Source organism: Tiliqua scincoides, chromosome 1, assembly GCF_035046505.1.
Source record: "Tiliqua scincoides isolate rTilSci1 chromosome 1, rTilSci1.hap2, whole genome shotgun sequence".
Lineage (NCBI taxonomy): Eukaryota > Metazoa > Chordata > Lepidosauria > Squamata > Scincidae > Tiliqua > Tiliqua scincoides.
The window spans coordinates 199,057,799-199,082,530 of NC_089821.1; the positions used below are offsets into that span (position 1 = coordinate 199,057,799).

The 24,732-nt window shown below is 42.3% G+C and overlaps 1 protein-coding gene across 1 annotated transcript in view; it reads left to right on the forward strand.

Annotated features, from left to right (window-relative positions):
• Positions 1 to 24,732, forward strand: part of RFX6 (regulatory factor X6) — a 41,461-nt gene that overhangs the window by 15,170 nt on the left and 1,559 nt on the right. The window contains exons 7-18 of the mRNA XM_066622732.1: positions 2,443 to 2,550; positions 4,558 to 4,635; positions 4,721 to 4,834; positions 5,483 to 5,532; positions 6,422 to 6,581; positions 7,235 to 7,379; positions 9,090 to 9,199; positions 12,252 to 12,369; positions 17,988 to 18,110; positions 19,695 to 19,898; positions 20,239 to 20,751; positions 24,002 to 24,214. Of these exons, the coding sequence (XP_066478829.1) occupies positions 2,443 to 2,550; positions 4,558 to 4,635; positions 4,721 to 4,834; positions 5,483 to 5,532; positions 6,422 to 6,581; positions 7,235 to 7,379; positions 9,090 to 9,199; positions 12,252 to 12,369; positions 17,988 to 18,110; positions 19,695 to 19,898; positions 20,239 to 20,751; positions 24,002 to 24,214 (1,936 nt within the window). The remainder of the gene's footprint in view (positions 1 to 2,442; positions 2,551 to 4,557; positions 4,636 to 4,720; positions 4,835 to 5,482; positions 5,533 to 6,421; positions 6,582 to 7,234; positions 7,380 to 9,089; positions 9,200 to 12,251; positions 12,370 to 17,987; positions 18,111 to 19,694; positions 19,899 to 20,238; positions 20,752 to 24,001; positions 24,215 to 24,732) is intronic.

Below are 24,732 nucleotides of genomic sequence, written 5' to 3' on the forward strand. Positions count from 1 at the left end.
AAAGTGATCCATATCGTGTGTTTATTCATGAGTACGCATACTTGCCATAGTCCATCGAAAAGGGCAGGCTGAGAGGAATAAAATGACACCTGAATGGTCCCGATCCAATGAATGCAACTCCCAAAAAACACCCGAGAAGCTCCCCCCTCCCAGCTGCGAGTCTGAGCCCAAAACGAAGCCACGTGGCCGCGTTTACTTGTGAGTAGGCGGACTTGCCTTAGTCCGTTGGAAAGGGCAGGCTGCGAGGATTCCAAGGACATCAGAATGGTCCTGATCCAATGAATGCAGCTGCCAAAAACACCCAAGAAGGAGGTCCCCCCTAGCTGCAGTCTATTGAGCCCTAGGGAAAGTGAAGCAGCCTCACAGTTGCATTTACTAGTGAGTAGGCAGACGTGCCTTGGCTGGTGGTCAGGCCAGGCAAAGAGGAATGTGAGGACACCAGAATGGTCCCGATTCAATGGAGTTGGAGTACAACAAATGCTCCAGAAGTCATTCTCCCCCCCCCCCACTAAAAAGGTCAAAAAAGAGGCTTGAACGAGTAAGGGGAAAGTTTTCTATTTTGCATTTGTAAAGCCAGATGGGTCTTTGTATTGATATGCTTGAAATAGAAGAACTTTAAACTGGGCACTGGGGAGGGCTGGAAATCTTTCTGATTATTTGGGGGGGGGGAGTTATTGCAGGCAGACTACAAAGTAAGCTGCATAGACCACTATGGGACTTACTTCAGAGTAGATATGCATAGGATTGGCCTCACAGGCTGCAATTCTACCCACACTTTCCTGTGAGTAAGCCCCATTGACCACTATGGGACTTACTTCAGAGTAGATTCACCTGGTGGAGCAGGACTGGCTCCCCCTTATTTAATTATTTCTTTTATTTTAATTTAATTATTTATAATTATTGATTTTAATTAGCTTGATGATGTCACTTCTGGCCATGACATCACTTTCAATGGGTCCTGGACAGATTATGATTCTAAAAAGTGGGTCCCAGTGCTAAAAGTTTGAGAACTGCTGCAATAAGGTGTTAGTAAGTTGACACGGGTTGTGTGTGACTCTACAAGTTTTCAAAATTACTAAAATCAGAATTTGGAGGAATAATCCCATCATGTTATATATCAATCAATGCGTAATTTCATGTAGAATGCAATGAAACAAAACACATTGAAATATCTGTGTTCTAACAAAAGGTACAGCCAAAAAACTAGTGGGGGCGGGGCGATGGTACATCACCACGCCCACCACCTGGGGCGTTGCCCCGCCCACTACATGGGGTGACGCGCAGGCCTCCTGCACCGGGTGACGTGAATCCTAGTGATGCCACTGCCCAGTGCTGAAAGTTTGAGAACCACTGGCCTAAACAGTTCTACTCAAATATATTGCTGGTATCTCCCCCCCCCCAAGGAGATAATAGCAGTTAACTCTTTTATCTAAAACAATTAGTGTGCCATTAGAGATTGCATGGTTAATTAGGCCTGCCATATATATATAGCAGCCCTTACGTTCACATTAACTTTGCCTTACAACAGATGTTTCTGAAAGAAAAGGCACACGTGGCAATGGGTTAAACAAGAATCAAGCATGGAGCTGAAACACATCCTTTCCAATCCACAATTGTGTGAAAATGTCCCTCATGTTCAGTGCAAACCCACTTACACCACCTCCTTCATATGACTCCCAGTCTCCCTTGTTTCCCAAAAGCTTTTCTATATATTTAATGGATGCTTGCATGTTTCCAGATTGCTATCATTAAAAGAGGAAAAAAACAATTGGCAACTACTGATAAGTCATTGTTCAGCTGCAGCCATATTGACTCCCAGCAGTGTTTTAACCACCTAATGTTTATGTCAATACAGAATGTGAATGTACATCACTTCTTTCATTTTGCTCTTTATCTGTGTTTGAGTAGCCTGATAGTAAAGCAAAGTGCAAATCTCTCTCTCTCTCTCTCTCTCTCTCTCTCTCTCTCTCTCTCTCTCTCTGTGTGTGCGCACATGTGTGTGTTTTATTCCTTGGGTTTTTTTTGTGTGTGTTTTTTTAAGAAATGTATAATTCAACAAGATTTTAAAATTGGTTTTCATTTCACAGCAGGTTACATATGTATTCTCTTAGTTGAAGCTTCTCTCATGAGCAAGAACTTATCTGGGAATTTTGAACATTGATGCTCATGTCCTCTGTTTGACGCATGAAAGATACACTCCCTTTCATACTTTTTTTGCTCGTTCTCACAAACTGGATTGAAGTTCTTTGGCTTGAAATCCTATATACATTTATCTGGGATTAATAGCTCAGTCCTGTGCATGTCTACTTATGTGAGCTTGTAAGATCTTCAGTATTGCTGATATTGCTGCTGGTTACTAAAAGAAAAATGTATTCAAGTAAAAAAGAAGATACTGTGGTTAGCAGTTGGCATGCATTTGTGAGGTTATTTCACATGTTACAGGGTGGATTCACTCGGAAATATTCCCTTAGCTCCAAAACCGGAACTCTCCTTCCAGAATTTCCTAGTGCTCAACACCTTGTGCTGGAAGGCAGCATTTCTAAAGACAAGGTAAAATGTGAAGTATTTCTATATTGAAGTGACTTTTAAATCCACACATTTTATTCTCTTTCTACCCTCAAAGACTTCACAGTAGTGACATGAAACAACTAGAAATGTCTATAATCAAATAGACTTGACTGATTTATAGAGGGAGCAAACCTCTACAATCGCCTCTTAACTGGCTGTCCATTGGAATGGTGGTTGAATTATTTACATATTAACTTGCCTAATATTTTACAAACAGATAGTATTTAACTTGAGGAGGGCAAAACAAAGAAATAGTTAGGAGTCCTATCCGTCCCAAATACCAATGGATTAATTTAGTACTGATAAGATTGGGGCAAATTATTTGTAGGGAATTGTTCAGTGAATTCTTTCTTCCACCTTATTTTGTCAATGAACAATCAGTGGCACTTGTAACTCTGCTGATTATTTTAAATAATGTGCTGTACATGACATTGTGGGGTTTACATATCAGTTGACAACATGGTTTTAATTAGTAGAATGGATTGTCTTGGGATCTGTGAATAGTCACAAAGGTTGTTTTAATTCCTAATTTTATAATTGTCAACATCAGGGTCTCTGACTCAGGGATTTACATATCTCTGTGGTATTAAGAAAAAAGAATGCCAAAACTCAGTCTTGTACTTTAAAAACAAGCACATTTATTTTTTCCAAACTATGGTTGTTTTAGAGCAAAATATTATATGTCAAACCTGAAATTCAAGAAGAAATTGTTTTACAAGAAATTAGATTTCTCCTCCTGCTTTTGGTTGTTTTTTGTTATAACTGCAGTCTTGTGAAATTTAGGGAGTTACACATGGAACATTCTGTTTTTAAAAATTTCGGTTCAAAATCTGTTTAGTATAAAGTAAGGATTTTTGTTTTCTCAATAGATTTATCCTTTAGCATGTATCCTGCTCTAAAGAAGACTACTGTTGCCTCTCTTCAAGACAGCAGTTTAGTTATAAATAACATAGTATTTGAAATACTGATGAAGTCTGCAGCCAGGAGCATTGTGGGAGCCATAGCTTATCTTCATGAGACCAAAAAAAAAAAAATTCATTTTTACCTAGGTCAGGAAGTAGAAAATCTTAGCTCCATGGTTAATTGTTTTTTGAGCATTGGATCAATAGGCTGTCTCAAAAAAAAAAACAAAAAAACCCTCAGTTTTGTTTAAAAACTGGAGCATGCTATGATTTGAGACAGCGTTATGGAAGCTTTTTCCCCCTCTGTAAGTAGTGGAAGGGGGTTAGATTCTGACTGAAGCCACAGTGGGAACAAAGTGTTAGAGCTCCTCTACCTGCTGCCGTAGTTTTGCTGAGCTCTGTGTGCTATTTCAAGAAGGGAAAAAAGTGGAAATCAAGCGGCCAAAGCATGTGTTATAAATAACATGTAGTAAGAGGCCCGCCCCATAGGTTGTTGTGTAGGCAAATGAGATTGGAATTGTAAAGCCTAATAACAATACTATATAAGTAGTAAATGGCAAAACTCAGAATGACCACTTCCATTTGTTAGTATTAAGTGTAGAACTGAAATCCATGCATTATTTTTCTTTTTGTATAAGGTTTATAAGCCTCATAAGCTAGAGCAGGGGTGTTGAATTTCTGTTTCGCTTGTAGGCCGGATGTGGCCCACAGAAGTTCTTTATCCAGTCCATATAATAATTGGGCCTTCCCAGCATGATAATTTGGGCTCTCCCATATCTTGAAAATATGATTAAGATCTGCACATTTTCTCTTCTGTGATTTGTAGCTAATGAGTTTTCATGTAAAAAGGAAGTGCCTATTTCTGGCCCTTATCTGTTTAATGACATAACTTCTAGTTTAATGATGACACTACTGGCCCTAAGCAGGTGACATGAATGCTATTCGGCTCACTATATGAAATGAGCTTGAGCGCCCCCCCCCCGCTGCTTTTAAGTCAGCATAATCTATTTCTTAAAAAAATTCCCTGAAGGAGAAGCAAAAGGTCTTGTTTGATATTTTTTTCTGATTTTCTTTTTTGCTGAAACAGGTGGATACCCTTATCATGATGTATAAAACCCACTGTCAGTGTGTCCTTGACAATGCCATTAGTGGAAACTTTGAAGAGGTAAGGCCTCCTGTAGTAGACCCCTAACCTGAGATCAAGCCCATTGCTGTGTGTTCATATATGTGCTCTTCTTGTTTTCCCTTAGATCCAGCATTTTCTGCTGCATTTTTGGCAAGGAATGCCTGAGCACCTTCTTCCCCTGCTCGAAAATCCTGTTATCATTGACATCTTCTGTGTTTGTGATTCGATACTGTACAAGGTATGTTCGATTAGATTAATTCACATGCTGGGAAGCATATTGGGAAATAAAAATAGTTAGCATCACTTGGATTTAGTGCAAAGATGTAAATTGCCCCTTAAGACAGTTCCATGTGGATGAATTCCTTATTAAATGTTTAAAATCCTCTGGCACAATCTTCTTCTCTAATGCCCCTTAGATGTTCAGCTCCCTCCCCCCACTGTGTTGACTCCTAGTCAGGTGCATTGTCTTATGAAGAACCAGCTGCAGCAATGCCCAGCCACTTCCACCAGAGCAAGGCCATTTTGCACCTCCTACTCAGTCAGCAGCCTACTACTCTCCAGGTTCCCCCCTCTCCTTCCAGCAGGGATCTGATGATACCAAGAATAGCTGGATACATTGAAGGTTACCCAGCTGGAAACGGAAATGGATGAGAGCAGGAGGGCTCACTGAAATGTCTGTGAAGATCCCCTTTGTGCACGCATTGTCAGGAAGCAAAGGATTGTGCCCCCAGTTAAAATATTCGTATTTTTAGTGAGTCTGGAAAAAATTGCATATTGGTATCATGAGAAAATCCTACTGGATCTGGAAAAAACGTGATGCTCCAAGCATAGCACATTTCTGTACCTTCTGTTGAAATATGTTCATTTTCCTGCTGTTTTATTCCAGGTTCTTACAGACGTACTCATCCCTGCAACTATGCAAGAAATGCCAGAAACGTATGTCATTCTCTGTATTACATTTGAACTAATAAATGGCAGAAGCGCTAATTTGGGTACTATCTGTAGCAATTAACGAAGAACCATCCTTGACCCATATTTTTATTTTCACATTTATGTATGTATGTATGTATGTATGTATGTATGTATGTATGTATGTATGTATTTATTTATTTATTTATAGTTCTAGTCTTTCATAGAACTCCTCGTTCCAGCTGGATTCCGTCCCGAAATTTTATTTAAAAATAAATGCTGGTCCCTGCTAACTGGATGAAGAGGCACTTTTTCAAGTGGTGCTCCTCTTATTTTTGGCAGAGGGAGAGTAACTGTCCCATTCCTTCCAGCATAGTATTTTTTTTTCTTTTGTAATGTCTGCGTACTGGTGGCATTCAACATCTTTTTAGTTTTTGAGCCCTCTTGAGACAGGGGTCATTTAATTATTTGAATTTATCTAGAAACCACTTTGTAATTTTGTTGTTGTTGGTATACCATGGAAACATGGTATATCAATATTCTTAACAACAACAATTTTATTGATAAGTACTGGCTGAGCTACAGTTTGATCTATTGTGTTGCTACAGGGGCACAATTGGCAATGGCAGCTCTTGCTGGTACAGCAGCATTGACCATTGTGCTGTGGCAGTGCCTCTCCACTAGTTGCAACACTTGTGGGGTTCCTTGTTCCTAATCTTAAAACTTATTTGCCAATGCAGCGCGTCTTGGCTCTGGCCCTATGGCTTTCCCAATCAGCTCAAACTGAGGAACCTGACTTGAGTTGACTTATCAAGTAGATGGACTGAGCTGTCCAACCTTCTTGCCTGGACATGTCAGGTATATCAAATATCCCTCCCTAAGTGGATTCCAAACAGTGTTTTTCTTTCCATTACAGTTTATTGGCTGATACAAGAAATTTTGCCAAAAATTGGGAACACTGGATTATTTCATCACTTGAAAATCTGCCAGAAGACCTTGCAACAAAGAAATTGCCAATAGCACGGAGATTTGTATCTTCTCTGAAGCGTCAGACATCCTTTTTGCACTTGGCTCAGGTACAACAAGAATCTAGAATAAAGGAATCATTCCATCACGTGCTTGTGAGTTTCTCTTCTACAGTATGGAGAGCTACAAAAATGTATGCATAAATCTAGGATTTTCACCCTAGTCAACTGGCAATGTGTTGCTTGTGGCTCAAGCCTTTCTGTCCTTGTGCCCCATTGGCCTTCATCTCCTCTCCACAGCATAAAAAAAAATTGGGCCTATGCAGGGAAAAGTTGTGAGGGATGACCCTACCCTTGAGATGAAGATGTGTTGGCCCCAGGTTGCTGTAGGTAAAGCTACATTGTGGATCACCACCTCTGGACAAATTTACCAGTAGTGGATGGTAGCTCCCCCAACACCACCATGAGCAAAAATGATTGATTACTAATGATAATTGATTGTGTCAGTTCAGCCAGATGGCCCATCTTGTACATGTGGGTCTTCAGCCTGTCCCATTTGGTAGACCTCTGGCAACCTTCTTGTCCTAGGTCCTTGTAGTATATTTATCATTATTTAAGTGGGGAGAAAAAAACTCATTTCAGATCCTGTGCAAAAAAATTACTATCTTCATACAAGGAAATGATTATTAGCATTTTCAAGTTCTATTTTTCACTGCCACCACCAGTGCCAATTTCCACAAACTTCTCCTGTTGCCTGCTCACAGATTGCTCGGCCAGCTCTTTTCGATCAACATGTAGTGAATGCCATGGTTGCTGACATTGAGAAGGTCGATCTGCACAGTATTGGATCACAGGCACTACTTACAGTCTCAGGAAGCACAGACTCTGATGGGGAGGGCTACATCGAATGTAAGTTTCAAAGACCGCCAATTGTCATGTCTGCAGATGGAGCTTGTACGTTCATGTTTATTGCAGCAGCAGTATGGAAGCAGGATCTTTCCCTTTTGCTTCAGTGTTGGGAACAGCACACCTTCTTATTGCATTCAAACAAGTGTCCCTGACATTGAAGTGAAATTGGAAGTACACCTTTCAGTGAGCTGGATAAGTGCTATGGAGAGTGACACTGCTTGCCAGCAGGGCAATTGCTTGTATGCTGCTGAAAAGCTTATTTTAAATCTTGGCAGTTTCGCATTTTTTTGAAGGAAGGCAATTGGATACTTCAAACTCTGGAGAAATCATTTCAACACAATTGATTTATGAGACATGCTGAGGATCACAGTTTCTTTGCTTTCTTCTTACTGCAGAGGTTTCATGCAGAGTTTTCTCTTAAGTTTCATACAGTAAACGGCTCCAAAAGCTTAGTTTTTATTCAGTATAACTTCAACGTCTTTTCCACTTCTTCTTACCCCATTCTTTCTTCTCTTCTTCTTGCTTACATTTATCATTACTATGAGACAGGTAAGGACTGGTGGATCCATAGAAAAGTATGCATTTTACACAATGCTACAGGATGCATGTGACTACATCTTTGAGCCCTGAGGTGGATTGGTCCAAGGTGTCTTTAGGTCAGGCTAATGGCCTCTAAAAGATAGTACACAGCTAATTTCCCAAAGGTTTTGAATTTAAGGGCACAATCCTAACCAGGTCTACTCAGAAGTAAGTCCTATTTTGTTCAATGGGGCTTACTCTCAGGAAAGTGTGATTAGGATTGCAGCCTGACTTTGTTAAATACATTCTATTTATTGCATGTATTGACCCTGCAGCTTTACTTTTTTTTCTGTAAATAGCATGGGGGGATGACCATGAACCAGATGGAAACTGTGACTGGGAGGGGATGGGAATTTAACCCTTTGCCCCATCATGATTCTGGCCACTGTGCACATTATTCACCTTGTGGGGGGGGGGGGGAGTTTCCATTGGCACCAACAGGAACTTTTCTCCTGGTCCAAACTGCAGCTTCAGGGGTACCCCAAACTGGATTGAAACCACAATGGAAACAAAGGATTACAGGCCTCCCCCCACCACACTGTGATCTTGATATAGGTCAGGCCACCTCATTAGGCCACCTGTGGATTCCATTTAGCCCAGAAGAACTAAGTATTCTGGGGCCAAGCTTGTTATTAACATATCATGAAGTTTGGCCCCGAGTGCTGGTGTTGGCATTTACAGTGCCAACAACTAAGATTCAATTACTGAACATATTTGTAACTAGGATAAAAAGAAGCAACATGCATGAACATATGGGATAATAGTTCTACTTGTTATCTTAAGTTGGTACATTATATTTATTGCACGTGTTGACCCTGCAGCTTTACTTTATGCTTTACACTTGAACAGGGAGAAGAATGGTATTGAAAGCTAAGTGACATCTCCCTTCATTAATCAATGTGAAAGAATGTATGTAGTAGTGCTTTCTCTTGGAAAATTAATCTAGTACTGTAGTTGGCTTGATAAGCTTAAAGGAATCTTCATAAGATGCCATTTTCTTGAGAGTTTTCCTACCTACTGCTCTAACTCTTCCTTTCCTTTACATGCTACAAAACTATCACTGGCTGGTGAGTGGCTTGCTCTGCTATTCAGAATAGAATGCAACCTTGTGTTTTCCTTTTTACATGGTAGATGACTCTATTACAGTGTTTCAAGAACTCAAGGACCTCTTAAAGAAGAACGCCACTGTGGAGTCATTTATTGAATGGCTGGATACTGTAGTTGAGCAAAGGGTTATAAAGGTAAGTTTCAGTTCTAATTAGATGAAGTCTGTTTTGAGCCCCCTTGTGTCTCTGTTTGTCTGTCACACACACACACACACACACACACACACACACACACACACACACAGGCCTCTTGTCTCCTGGTGGAATGCCCATTAGAACTACATGATTGACCCATATGCATGAATTTTGTGGTTAATCCACACACATTTCTCAGTGCATGGATATGCATATCTGAAGTGACTTTCCAAGGAGATCACAATGACTGCTTGGATAAATCTAGTTTCCAGAAAAATATGTGAGGTCTTATACATGCTTTCAGACTCCTCTACAAAGTTATGAATGCAGAGTTCATCTCACTCCATTCAATTAATGGTATGCTCCCTCACCACTCCAGTAACATATGAATCAAACCTTAGTAGCATAAATGAAAGCTACATATTCATCACTGCTTAATGCTACTCACATTCTTGTTTGTGATATGCTTTTGAGAACTCAGTGTGTAAAATTTGCAGAAATAAACTATCTTTCATCTTTGTGGGATGGGACAGGGATTTATATGTGGAAATAGCGTAATGGGATATACCAAGAGTTTTCATTTAATAAGTATTCTGATTTGTGGTCTTACACTGATGGTAAAGAAGGAGTTTAGTTATCTTAGCTAGATATGCCTAATAAAGGTTTGTTGAGAGTTTAGCTGCTCTGTTAACCATTCCAGTTGTTCTCTTACATGTTAACTATTTTGAAATGCTACTAACAGCAACAGAATAGTCAAAACTGCTTTTTAAAAAATTGAACCAGTAATAGCTATCCACCAACTTACCTATACACAACACAATTCTATGCATGTCTGCTGAGAAGTAAGTAAGAAGTAAAGTCAATGACAGTTACTTTCAGGGAAGCGTGTATAGGATTGCATCCCTACCTACCTACCTATCCATCTTTTGACCCAACTCTGTGTAGGATTGGGCCGGTGCATACAGCAGAACAGTGGAACAGAGTTCCTGAATTGGCAGCACCCACATGTGCCAATATCCTAACCTTGTCCTTACTTCCACCACTACACACATCAGGCTTACGTCTGCTAAACCACAAGTATAGATCCAGTGAGACCCATGGCAGTGGTGCAGGCTTTCCCTAGGGTAAATGAATAAAGTTCACTTATCTCAAGGAGACATTTCTAACTGCCTTCCCCCCCCCTCCCGGTATAGCACATGGTCAGTTCACATGCATCAGCAGGGAGTGATTTGGGTAGGATTGGTTGTTTTTCTCTGTTTACTGTGGCTTTGGCAGAGTGGTGTCCTCTTGGTGGAGAGTTGTGCTTATGTAGACAGTCCTTACATAAGAGGAAAACTCTTTTTCTGTTCATGGATGGAGCTTATGGATGGCACCCATTGTGAGGATCTGGTATTGTCAAATTTAGCACTTTATAGAAGGAACTACTTAGTTGTGACAAAACCTTGAGCACTAAAATCCATATATTCCCTGTCCTTGCACAAACCAAAGAGAGCTGAATCCTCAATTTCAAGTATGAATTGAAATATGATGGAGTTAAATAGAATTCTCAGTTTTGTTTAGCTAATCTTCAGATAATGACTGTTAAACAGAGGAAGCGGAGGAGGGGGAATTGCCCACCATTCAGCATCTGTTACAGAACATTGTTCCAGGGCAAACAGGTATAGTTTCCAGTGTTTTCCTCCCACGTCTGGAAAAAAAATGCTGAACAATTTACTATATGAATCAAGATTAGCTGAGTAAGTGGTAATGATTTACAGAACACGTAATCCTTCCATTGCCCTCTGCCTTCTGTTCAGTTAAAAGTGCAGGGCCTCTCCATCACTCCAAATGGCTTCCTTTTGTTTGCTGTTTGAGAAGGTGGCAGCTTATAATGTTATTATCACAACCTGCTGATTCCTGGTGGGATAGGCAGTGTTAGGACATCATCTGACAAAGATAAATGAGCAGTGTGTATGTGATGGTGCAGCACAGAAACCGACTTCTATTCACTCCAGTTGATTACTGATGTAACTTATTGCTGATCCAATGTCTCCAGCGTCCCTGGATTGTCCCTTTGTTTATGATATATGACCATTGAAGTATATAGCACTTCACAGAATAACAGTTAGGTTCTTGTCCACATTATCCTCCATCTAAATTTATCCTCCATCTAAATTTCAGCTGGAGAAGACAATAGAGAATGGATGGTTGGTAAAACAGAGGCAGGTACAACAGGGCAGAATATGCACAAATACACTTTCTTTAACCTACAAAGACTCTAGGCCAGTGGTTCTCAAACTTTGAGGGAGCTTTACTCCCTCAGTAAGTCTCTGCGAGGGAGGCAGCGACCTCAGGATCGCATCACTCAAGGGAGCCAAGGGGGGTGCTTGTGCTTACATTTAATTAGTTAGAGCTGCTGGAGGCTGCAGGAGGTGTGGGGAGCCCTGCAGCGCTCCCTGAGGCTTGGAATGTTCAAACTGAGTGATGGAAAAGCACTTCTGGTTTCCAGGAGGTGCTTTGCAATTGCTCTGTTTGAACATTCCAAGCCTCGGGGAGCCCTTCGAAAGCCTATAAGCTCATCTTATGATTGTCTTCACTTTGTCACCGAAATATATCTAGGGTGAACTAGCTATCGAAGCAGAGATTGGGAGCCGTTTGGGTTGGGATTGGGTGTCAGAACAGGGTGCCATTTGGATTGCTAACAAAAACAACAACAACAACAGTATTTATATACCGCTTTTCAACAAAAAGTTCACAAAGCGGTTTACAGAGAAAATCAAATATCTAATGGCTCCCTGTCCCGAAAGGGCTCACAATCTAAAAAAAAAAACCTCTCTGGTGGGTTCATGTAAAATGCATTCTGTACCAGTGATAATTGGTTTCATATAAAGCCAGTTGTGACCCTGCAATGAAATCTTGCTTGCAGTCTCCAAGCAAGCTCACTGCAAGCCAAAGGGACTGTGAACTGGCCCTCAAGAATAGTGTGCATCTGTTTCAGTCTTCACTACATGTGAACTTTGCTTTGATTTCTTTTCTCTATACATTTTCTCTCTCCCTCCCTTTTTTTTCTTAGGCAAGTAAGCAGAATGGTCGGTCACTGAAAAAGAGAGCACAAGATTTCCTTCTCAAGTGGAGCTTCTTTGGAGCTCGAGTCATGCACAATCTCACCTTGAACAATGCAGCAAGTTTTGGTATCTGACTTTTTAAAACCTCTCTTTTACCATTTAAGTTGTGGGAGTCTCTAACCAGAGCTTCTACTCAGTGAATGCATGTTGTCTTCTCTTTGGTTTGTGTCAGTCTTAAGATCTGTTTCAGACATTTGAGTTCTTTCCACGCAAGAACTGGAGACAGCAAATCAATTTTGATTCAGTTTGGCACTTCACAACCAAATATCCTGGCATTATTATCCAGATAGGTGTTGACCAGGTAATTGTTTTTGTTTCTTTTGACAAATTCAAGCCTGACTTGGCTGACACCTAACATCATCCATGGCTTTCACATGTAGAAGAAAATCCTACCATATATTGCTTCCATATTTTAGGATCAATTCACTGTTATTTTTAGACTTTTTCAAATGGACTGCTACAGCCATGTGCAATCATTGTATACTTTAGGATAAGTCAGTGCTATAATCATAACTCCTCTTCAGAGCCCTGCATGTCCTCCAGTTCAAACATGGACCTTTTGTGTGGGTTCCTTCATTCATTTCAGTACCCCCGAGAGAACTATACATGCAAAGGACTCTGCCCCTACATCTGTTCCTGCATCTTAATAAAAGGCACCACTCTAGTGGGACATGTGTATCCATTGGAGTTCCTGTCACTATGATAACTTGGTAAATTTGACATTTATAAATAAATAAATGCCAGTGTAAAGTGGGTTTGGAGGTGGGGAAACTCTGGTTCAGATGCCACCACAAAGCATACTGGGTATCATTATTTATTTATTTATTTGCAAAATTTATATCCCGCCTTTCCACTACAGAAAAGAGCACTCAAGGCTGCTAACAAATGAAATACCAAAGTATTTCACTTCTACCCCCAACTCCTTTGAGATGTCAAGCATATTGTCCTTCGGCAGGGTTGACCCACAAACCACACAACCTCAACTACACACTCCACTTGGTATTCAGTCACTCACACTTTACTATTAAATTATTACAACATACAACACCCCCTCTCATTGAACACTCTCACCCCCTGTCCCCCTCTCACAGAGCCAGAGGTTTCCACCTTCTCCCCTGTTCCCCTCTCACGGAGCCAGAGGACACCAACCTCTTGGGATCCTTGATCCAAGGTTAACACTCCTGAATCACAACCAAAACTCACTCACAATACACCTCCTCAACCATCCACTCACAATTCTGCTTTCAGTCTCACAGAAACCCTGATGCTGACACAGTGCCTCCTGACCCCTTCCAGATGTCCAATCATAATAACAGCAAGGCACTGCATAAACGGGGAGGATATAGAGCTGGTGATCAGGCATCCAAGATGATGAGCCACTCAGCAACAAGGGCCACAGCAAAGAGTCAGAGAGTCTCCTGATCCACTATCTTGATCCACTGGCGAAGAGCCATGGGCAAAGAGCCCTTCGGCTCGCGCCAAAGGCTCATGCCTCTGGCACACCAGAGGCTGATGTACCTGAAGAGGTGTGGAGGAGGAGGAGAAAAGACAGTTGGAGTCCAGCAGCCGGCCCACAGGTATTCCGCTCCTTCTCCTTGCCCTGCTGCAGCTTTCTCTCTCATAATTAGGCAAGTTATTATTTTTTAATAATAATACTACTCCAAATTACTTCACAGAGTTGTGAGGTACAATGAGGAAACTCTTGAGGGGATGCACAGAATACAAATGTGATATAAAATAAAACACAATTGTTTCAAAAAGAAGGCAGTCAGAGTCATTTTCATTTCCTAGCTGCTCTTCTCGCCTTTCACTTTGCACTCCTATCTTTCATTTAATATTAACATAAAAATAGTGTAAGAAGGTACAGCTCAGCCATAAGGGACAGTATGGTAGAGCTGTTCACACATCTCTCAACTGCATCACCTTCTTTGCTTTTGTTCCCTTTGCTTTGCTTTGCTTTTGCTTTTGTTCCCCAAACTAATCTTCAGCTCAGACTCGAATTACCAGCCAGACCTGGGCAGCAGATCCTGCAGAGTGAGGGCCCAGTCCTATCCAACTTCCCAGCACCGGTGCAGCCGCAATGCAGCCCTGAGGTAAGGGAACAAATGTTCCCACACCTTGAGGGGGCCTCTGTGACTGCTTCCCCACCACCGGATGTAGTGCATGCCCCATTGGCACAGCTGCATCGGCACTAGAAAATTGGATAGGATTTGACCCTCAGTCATGTGATGACTCAAGCTGCTTCCTCTCTCTTTGGCATGGAGCCAGGCAAGGCCCTTCAGCCGTAGTGTATCTGTTTTCTTTCAGCTCAATCTTTGTAGCCACTGCCGACCCAAGCTCTGCCAGCAAGGTGAAGTGGGTTGTGTTGTGGTGGAGGGGCCCGAAGGGATGGTAGATTCAGTGCGCTTCACCCCAAGTCTGCCATCACAAGGCTTGCTTCCCTCCAGCCTGCCACTGACACAATGACTCACTTACATTGCTTGTCACACAGTTTCCTTAAAGCCAGAAGTACAGGACTTCTGGTGTTATTTACAGGGACAACACCAAAGAAGGAGCTTCTTCATTTGTGAATCTCTAAATAAAACCAGAAATCTCACACTTCTGTGTTTGACTAAACTGTGGGGAAAAGCACGATAAGGAGTTTTCTTTTCTAGAGTGCCTCAGCAGAAGCGAAAACCGTTGTACTAGCATGAGGTGGTGCTCCAGGTTGCACTCCCCCTCTTTGTAGCTAATATTGTAGCAACTGATGGGGTTTTCGTACTGGACTATTGATTGGCTTCTCCATCCCTGTCTCTGCCTTCTGCAAAGACAAACATTGTAGCTGCCTCATGGGCTGAGAGAAAAAAGCCCGCTTTGCTGCTAATTGGAGCCATGCAGGCTTGCCTGAGAGGACACTGTCCTTGAGTCATTCAGGCCGCAGTCTTATGCACGTTTACCTGGGAGTATCCCCTTTGGACTAAATAGGATTCACTTCTGAGTAGGCATGCCTAGGTTTTCACTGTTCGGCTCTCCCCCCCCCCCCCGGTTCTTCCCTACGTTTGAACTGTTTGGGTCCTGCACCACTGCCTAATGCAGCATACTGAAAAACCAGGCACATATGCACACCCCCAATCCCACCAGAAGAATATTGAGATGATTTTCCTAACTGTCAGGACTTCATGCGGCTTTGTTGTTTAAATGGGTATTTGGGGGCAAGGAGGATATTGACTTGGATTGTTTCATTTTCTTTCACCCATTTTCTTTGGGTGAAAATCATATCTTGATGGATTAGCAAAATGGCATGAGACTCAGAACCAGTATGGTGTCTGGTACAACCGCCTCTCTTGTGGACAACAAGCCCTTTTTTGTGGATAGTGATGGCTTCTCATGGCAGAAAATGTGTTTTGCATACTGAAGGCCCCAGGCTCAATCTCTAGCATTTCCAAGTAGGGCTGTGGAAGACCCTGTGGAGAACCCTGGAGAGTTGCCTCAGTATATGGACAGTACTGAGCTCAATGGAGAAAGGGGTGGCTCAGAAGTGGGCAGCTTCCAATGTCAAACACACTGGCTTTGCAGGATGCTTTGTATTACTGGCTATTCGTGCGGGTTGTTCCAGGGACAAACTCATCTTTGAACATTTTTAATGAAAAGTCTGGAGTATGCAAGACTTTTCCATGCAAACATGGAAGATGCTTTTCCTAACTTCAGACATTTTCTTTTTGGTAAGTGGTACTTTGTACTTGGTCAGAGGTTATTATATTGAATTTCCAGAACTACTCTTGAATAGACTAAAGATGCATTGTAATGCAGGACCCTGGTTCAATTTAAACCCACGTCTTTGTCCATGCAGCTGAAATAATTAGATCTTTTGGTTTTAGAGTAAGCTTTTTGAGAAATTAAGGGTGCAATCCTAACCCACTTTCCAGCACCAATATAATGCAATGCAACTCCTAGATAAGGAAACAAACTTTCCCTTACTTTTAGGAAGCCTCTGGGAGTGCCCCCAACTGCAAGATGCAGCACATGCCCCATTGGCACAGCTATGCCAGTGCTGGAAAGTGGGTTAGGATCTGGGCCTAAAAAACAAACAAACTTGTATGCCATAGAAGCAAATGTTCTCTGGCATTTTAAAAGCTTTGATACATTGGGGGGGGGGCAATGGGTCAATAGGCATGTGTTAATACATAAATTCTATATTTATTATGCTGCTACCATCTGGTCTGGTCTAATGCAGCAGTTCTCAAACATTTTGGTCTCTGGAGCCCTTTACACATTTAAGAGGAGTCTCTGGGAGACCCAGTGCACTAGCACACATACAGAGTGTTGCAGCACTGAACACCAAATTACGACAAAGGGCCGAAACAGGAGGGGAATGAGGAAGAAGAACTATGAACAATGGAAATGGGAGGGATGGACAAGCAAACTGGACAGAGGCAGATGTTGGCCACTTATGTTGAACCCATGGAGCTGCTGAAGGGGTCCCAGGAACCCCCAGGGCTCGTAGCAGCACACTTTGAGAAACATTAGTTTAATGTTTAAATGTGAACTGCTAGGCCTACAAGCCCTGGTGGGGCTCAACTTGGCCTGGAAGTCATCCTCACACTGCCTGACATAGAAGCCATTTCCTTCATAGCTTCCTTCAGAGAGGGAAGGGCAGACAAATAGCCCCACATTGCTGACGGGTTCATTCATAGAAGGGCCATTTTTCCCATAGTCAAAGTATTTTTCTTCATTATCATGAATCATATAAAGTCATCAGGAGAAAGAGAGGGAGAGTTTCCATGGGTTCGCTTCTGTTTATGTTTCAGATAGGTCATTAACCTATTTCTTTCCAGCCCACAGGTGTACACGTTTTGTCCCTGTTACATATATGCAACGTTGGGCAGAAATGGCTTTTAAGGTGCAATATTTCTCTTTTTGAAAACTAACATGTGGGACAGAGCTTGCCCCACTAATGCACTTTGCCTCTTCTGTATCCCCCCATTTTTTTTTTCTGGTGCCACTATTGCTATCTATGATGTTTGGAGCAGGGGGATGTTTGAAGGCACATGTTCACTGGTGCCACTATTGCTATTGGTGATGTTTGGAGCAGGGGCATGTTTGAAGGCACATGTTCAAAAAGTATGGTTTTTTCCCTATATACATTTGTAAGTCACATGCCAGTCCTGATGTATGGAGTTGAAAGACTTTAGCTCCACCAAATTACCAACCACTTCTGTTGCTTCCCACTTCACTTCTGGGAAGCAGATCTGAAATATGGTGCCATGTAATGATTTCAAGACAATTAAATCCATTTGCTTTTATTTTGTAGATATAGACCAAGACTCCACCAATCACTTTCTGGTTATTTCGTTTAAGGAAAACTGAAACACAGCAAACTCAGGCTCCCAGCAAAACTCGACCTTATCTTGCTCTAATGTGTGCCCTCTTCAAGTATAAAGCATGTCTCACTTTCATCAGTATTGTACTTTGATGTCATTAGTGGCCAAATAGCCTACAGGACAGCAAACATATTGAGTTAGGTGGGCCAGTACAAAGCAAGATTAGAGCAAGGAGTTAAGCACTCCTCCTTGTTGGTCTTAGCAGGTCATTTAAAGTCCAACAATTATTTGTTTGTTTCACTTGCTTCTTGTAAAGTGCTGAGAGATGGTCACCAAGATAACGTTACAACATCCACGCTCTCTCCTCCTTTCTCCCCTTGCTAGGCTCATTTCATCTGATCCGCATGCTTCTAGATGAATACATCTTGCTGGCTATGGAGACCCAGTTCAACAATGACAAAGAACAAGAACTCCAGAATCTGTTGGACAAATATATGAAGAATCTGGGTAATTTGGGATTGATAGTTTTGATATAAATTCTTGAAGTCCTGAATCTTGGACAATATGACCCTTGTTTAAATGTATGCAGGCTTGCCTGGCTGAATGATTACTTTGGCATACTTAAATATAGGCCTTTTAAGACCTTTTGTTCCATATATTATACTGATATTAGTTATAGGGCCCAATTCTATCCCCTGCCAGCCCATAGCGCATAGCATTGCTGATGGAAGGAGCACTGTATGATATTGGGGGGAGGAGCAACCAGACCCAGAAGAAGTAAGTGAAATCTTTTCTTACTTACCTCCCTGTAGGTCGCCTGCACTCCAGTGGGTCTCCTCAGACTATGCCAGCTATTTTGCTGGCATAGAGGAGAGTCAGGGAGGTTTGGGCAGGGAAAGGGAAATAGGATCTCTGCATGTGCTGGCACCACCAATATCATCACACTCCCACACCTGAACAACACCTGCCTGGTTCTACCCTGACCAGAACTACCCAAAATCTTTTTCCAAATCACCCCGAGTGCCAACTTACCTGCTCTGGTAGGATGTCTGGGATCCACTATTATGCATGCAAGGCCTCCAACCATTTGTGCCAGAAGCCCCTAAGCGCATTGCAGTGGAGCGGCTTTTGTACTGCCAGTCTGGGGCTTACACTGGCGGATCATGAAATCCACCAACATAAGCCCTGGATAGGATTGGGCTGCCAATTACTCAATTTTTAGAGTGCTCTTCCAGAAATAAGCAACATGCTGATTTATTTATTCAGATTTCTTGACCATTCTATTCTAAACTCTCAGGATGGTTACAGAGAGAGAGAGAGAGAGAGAGAGAGAGAGAGAGAGAGAGAGAGAGGAGATACCCAATCCCTGTGTTCTGACCTGTTACCACAGTTCAAACAGAAAAACATTCCCATATTTCAAAATGATGTTTAGGCACTCTCTTGGGTGACTCAAAGGAAAAAAAGAGTTCCATGTGGAAGTAGTTTTGATGGCAACCTCTGTTGTCGTATTCCTGATGTCTAGACATTGCATAGGGATTGTAATCTAAAGAAGAGCATCTTTCTCAGATGCTCTTGAAAGCCCCAGTATGATAGAGTAAAAGGCAATCTTTTAGATATGTTGACCCAATAGGTCAAAATAAACTCTCTGAATAATGCCCTGAAGACAATAGCATACCCTAAAACTTTACTAAAGAATTTTGAAAAGGTCTTGGGTATCAAATGGTGTTATTTTTCTTAAATACCAAAGGTGTTGCACTGTGCAATCTCTCTGTTTCTACCTTGTCTAAACTTCTGTTTAAATACTGGGTACAATCCCCTATGGTGAAATGCATGAGTTGTAAATGTGCCTGGTGGTCATGAATCTCCTCTCGAGGCCAAACCTTTGTATTGTGACTTCCCACATGGTGCAGGAAATGTTTTCTTAGTCACAACTATAGTGCTGGAAACTTCCCAAATGATCCACTGGTTTGGTAAAAGCACACAAATTTGGTGACGCACTAGTAACCAGTTTCTTGCCAGTCTTTTGTGTATATTTCAGTATTGAGAATGTCTGCTCTTATTTTACATGTCACCAATCCTGTCTTTTTCCAGACGCCAGTAAAGCCGCTTTTACAGCATCTCCAAGCTCTTGTTTCCTAGCAAACCGCAACAAAGCTGGTACGATGTCCAGTGATGCCTCAGTGAAGAATGAATGCCTTGTGGAGCAAACGTATTTCCCTTTGTCAACCAATCAACACAGTAGCATACTGAACTCATTCCCTGCAGGGAACAATGAGAATATGCAGCAGCTGATAGGTAGGAAACTATGGGGGCCCCACCCCTTTTAGCTTTCTGTTCCTGCTCTTCTTCCATATGCAATGCGTAGATCAGAAATCCAGGTTCAAAGCCCTGCTCAGTCATGAAGCTTACTGGGTGATGAAGGCATCGGTCACTATCTCCAGCCCAAACTAACTCTCAGGGTTACCATGAGGATGGGGGGGAGGGCCAACCACACTGCCTGGAGCTTCTTGTAGGGAAGGTGGTGTGTATGTGTGTGTGTGTGTGTGTGTGTGTGTGTGTGAATCCATAAATTAATGAATAAAAGACCATGGGTGACTCTCTCTCAATTGGACTTTAACCTCGTTTGTTTTCCCAGGTCAAACAGAGCTGTCTCAGAGCAATGGGCATCTCATGACTCCACCCATTTCTCCAGCCATGGTGAGCCGAGGAAGTGTGATCAACCAGGGACCAATGGCTGGGAGACCTCCCAGTGGTGGTCCCCCATTGTCTGCACAGTCCCACTGTGCTTCTTATTCAGAACCCCTGTACCAGACAGTACCACCAACAACTCAAAACTTCTATGGAGTCAGTGCCAATTACCCAGCCATGTTCAGGACACAGACTCATCCCTCTTCTGGAGCCTACCAGCAAAGGCCAGAACCCGGGCATTTCACGGCCACCAATGACCAGAGGTTCCCTAGAGACTACTTCAGCAGCAGCTGTGCTGTGTCTCCATACAGCACCAGGTCACCTCCTAACTTTGGATCCTCTTCAACTATGCAAGAGACTCATGGCATGCAGTTTTTGAACAGTGGGACCTACAACTTCCTGAACAATTCCGTGACGAGTTCCTGTCAAGGATCTTCCTATCCCTCAAATACTTCCAATGGTATTAACACTTCAGAATTCTATTTTTTATTTTTTTGCAATCTCTGTTTCGTATCTAGCATGTAAACATTTGTCTGAACCATAATTTCTAGTAGAAGGTACTCTATGAGTAAAGTAACTCACTCCATTGTAGTGGCAGCTTGTGAGGCAGTTGTCAGAGGATACCAAGGTCCATTGCTATATTCCACTATATGGAGAAAAGGGTTCAAGGCACAGGAATGCTTAAGACAGCACTGTGCAGGTGTGCAGTTGCTGATTGGCTAGCAACACTGTTGTCCTATGCCCGTGCCCGTGCTAAATGCTCCTAGCTACTCAGCAGTCATGTACTTACATGGGGCTGAATTAACAAACTCTCCCCCCCCCCAAATTACCTCTGCTGGGATGCTGGGTCCCCCTCAATCATGTTGCAGCACTTAGTAGTGGATACTGATAACCTCAGAGAATCCTTTCATGGCCATCTACTGCTCTCATGAGTAGAATGTACTCACACATTCAGGAACCTAATAATGTGACCCACCCATTTGTTAAAGCAGTAAACTTGTGTTTACTCCATCAAAGTCGCCTTGAAACCAACAGTGCAGCAGATACATAACATGAGGTTTTTGAACAGTGGGAAGCCTGCCTGGTTTTCATTACCTTATAATTCAAAACAGGTATGAAGACTCATTTGCCACCTGTTGTTGAACATCTAAGCTGCACCTGAAAACTAATTTTTGTGTTGGCCATTAAGTTTCAATTTATTCTTAGTAACAATCATGGATGTAGCGCTGTGAGGTAGACAAAGCCATTCACAGTTTTTAACCTCATCTAATCCTGACAATAATAAGGCAGGCGAATATGAAACTGTCTGTGTGATAAGGGATGTGTCCAGTAGGGAAGTCTGTGGGTTCTCTGCACCCTCCAGAGGGCTGATGCTGCAAAGGGTAAGTTTTTTTGTTTTGTTTTTTTAAAACCCTTTTGTCCCCTGTAGTGGCACAATTGGGACGACTGCATCACTGGCTTCACTACTGCCCCACACCTTAAGGGGGCAGCAACAAGGCTTCCCTGGCTAGGGTATCGCGATGCCCTAGTTTGGGAACCGCTGCACCCTCACTCCTACCCGAGAGGGGAGCCAACCAGATAGGTGGGAGGAAAACATTCGAATGATGCTGTCTTTTGCCTGGACAGCTCTTACCCTTCCCTCCCACCTCGCTGGTTGGGAGTTTGATGCTGCAAAGGGTAAGTTTTTTTGTTTTGTTTTTTTAAAACCCTTTTGTCCCCTGTAGTGGCACAATTGGGACGACTGCATCACTGGCTTCACTACTGCCCCACACCTTAAGGGGGCAGCAACAAGGCTTCCCTGGCTAGGGTATCGCGATGCCCTAGTTTGGGAACCGCTGCACCCTCACTCCTACCCAAGAGGGGAACCAACCAGATAGGTGGAAGGAAAACATTCGAATGATGCTGTCTTTTGCCTGGACAGCTCTTACCCTTCCCTCCCACCTCGCTGGTTGGGAGTTTTTATATTACTTTTGAGCATATTGCAAAGACAAATATGGATCGCCAAGTCCAATCAACTGTAACAACACAATCCTATGTGTATCTACTCAGAAGTACCACTGCATACAATAGGGCTTATTCCCAGGTAAGTGTGTACAAGATAGAAACCTTAGAAGCAGGATAATTACCCCAAGCTGTCTTGTCATGGCTTATGCACTAACTTTATCTCTGCTGATGGGCACTCTTGGCTGCATGGCTGGAGGTGACTTACAATCTTATCAAATCAACATCACCAAAGAAGTAGTCCACATAAAACAATCCATCCGAACGCAGACTCTCATGAGCAGTTAGCCTCTTCTGTACAATAGTGACCCCCTTGAGAAGTTTCCCTGTCCGACATACTTAAAATTATCCCACATATTATGCATGCCTCTTTTTTTAGCAGCTAACTGTACAGAGAGATATACAGTTTGCACTGTATATCTCAGACCCACTGTATATCTCAGACCCACTGACCAGATCCAACCCAAATGACTCAGAAGTAGCCCCATTTGTGCCAACCATTCCACAAGGGTTCCTCCCCCTAAGTAACAGCCATGCAGAGGAAAGTGTTTTTCTGAGTCTTCCATGCATGCAACTCATGAATCAACCAGTCACCGGAAAATGCGCATTTTCACAACTCAAGTCTGAGTCGCCTAAATCAAGTTCCCATCCCTGCCAAACAGTTTGATTAGTGTCGTATTTAGTTTTCACAACTTTCAGATTTTTTTCCCCCTGAAAAGTGTAATGCCTTATTTATTTTAAAGAAAAGATACTACGTTTAATGCTATGCAGCTCTCATTGTGGCATGAGCAGCTTTGAACATGCCCAAACCTTGCCCTGTTTCATCTAATGATCAGGCCCAAGTTTAGACTGCCACTGAAGCCTACCTCCTATATTACTATAAATAAAGTTAGTGCATAAGCCATTGCAAGGACAGCCAGGGGTAATTATCCTGTAAGTGATTGAGTACACTTACAACCCTCTTTTCAAAACATAGTGTCATCACAAAGTGGTTGCCAGTGTTGGAACTGTGCCAGAAATAACCATTTAACATAACCCCTGCTAATTGGGTAAGAGGCACTTTTTCAAGTGGCTGCTCCTTTTTTTAGCAGGGGGAGAGTAACTGGCCCATCTCACCCCAGCAGTGTCTGTTCTGGTGGCTGTCTGCTGGTATTCTTTTGCATCTTTTTAGATTGTGAGCCCTTTTGGAACAGGGAGCCATTTAGTTATTTGATTTTTCTCTGTAAACCGCTTTGTGAACTTTTAGTTGAAAAGCGGTATATAAATACTGTTAATAATAATAATAATAATAATCCTAGCATACTATTGGTGCAGCATTTTAGTGGGTGAAAGGAGAGCAATAAATTACAATTGTCAGTGAACAAGATCAGAGGTCTTCAAACGCGCTACTGAAGAGCTGCACCTTCAGCAAGCATCTGGAGGTAAATAAGAGGGGGTTTGGTGGGCATCAGCAGGGAGAAGGTTTCACAACCATGGTGCTGCCACTGAGAAAGCCCTGTCCCTGGTACCCCACCTGCAGCTGCAGGTCAATTAAATGACAAAGTTTTTGAAGCAGATCTCAACTCTCTGGTGGTCCTTGAGATAAGATTGGGGGGGGGGGTCACAGTTACTATTTGTCTTGGGAAGGATGCTTTTGTGCAATGTTTATATTCTAAGGCAGCTACTGATCATAATAACATATTTAATTACTATCAAATTCCTGTCAACAGGGTTCTATGGTAATAATATGAACTACTCAGAATCCCACAGACTTGGGTCAATGGTAGATCAGCATGTTTCTGTCATCAGCAGCATAAGCAGCATTCGACCATTGGCTCCATACAGTGACATTCATGATCCACTCAGCATCTTAGAGGAGACTGGAAGGAAACAGGGAGCATCGTATTATGCGGATGCCTCAATAAACTGTCGGAACCCCCTAAGTAAGTAGAGCATCTCCAACATACGATGGATACAGAGAGATATGCTTGTTGCATTTGCACTGGTGTTTAATGTCACTGGTGTTTAATGTTTAACGTCACTGTTTGCAGGATATTGTGACCGTTCTCCCTTAGTGCTGCGTTAGCTGATATCTCGGACCCAGAATAAATTTTCAGTTGTTCTGCGGGAATTTACACACTTGAAATTTGTTGTTCTGTTGTTTTCCGTTTGAAAATGCAGTAAAACTTGCTGCTAATGGAATTGTCCACTGGTAGGAAAATCTCCACGAGGTCCCGCTGCTGCCTGCATCAATCATCTCAATTCAGGTCCATTCCTGAGCACATAACACAATGATGTGAATTACCTATCAAACATTGGTGGAAATCATGGTTTGGGCTGGGGAAAAGAAACCCTACCAACTGCATAGAAAAACAAACCACTTTTGAAAATATCCACATGGAATTGTACTCGGAGAACCAAAAAACACTATGAGAAAACAGCAAGACAATGTGATAAAAAA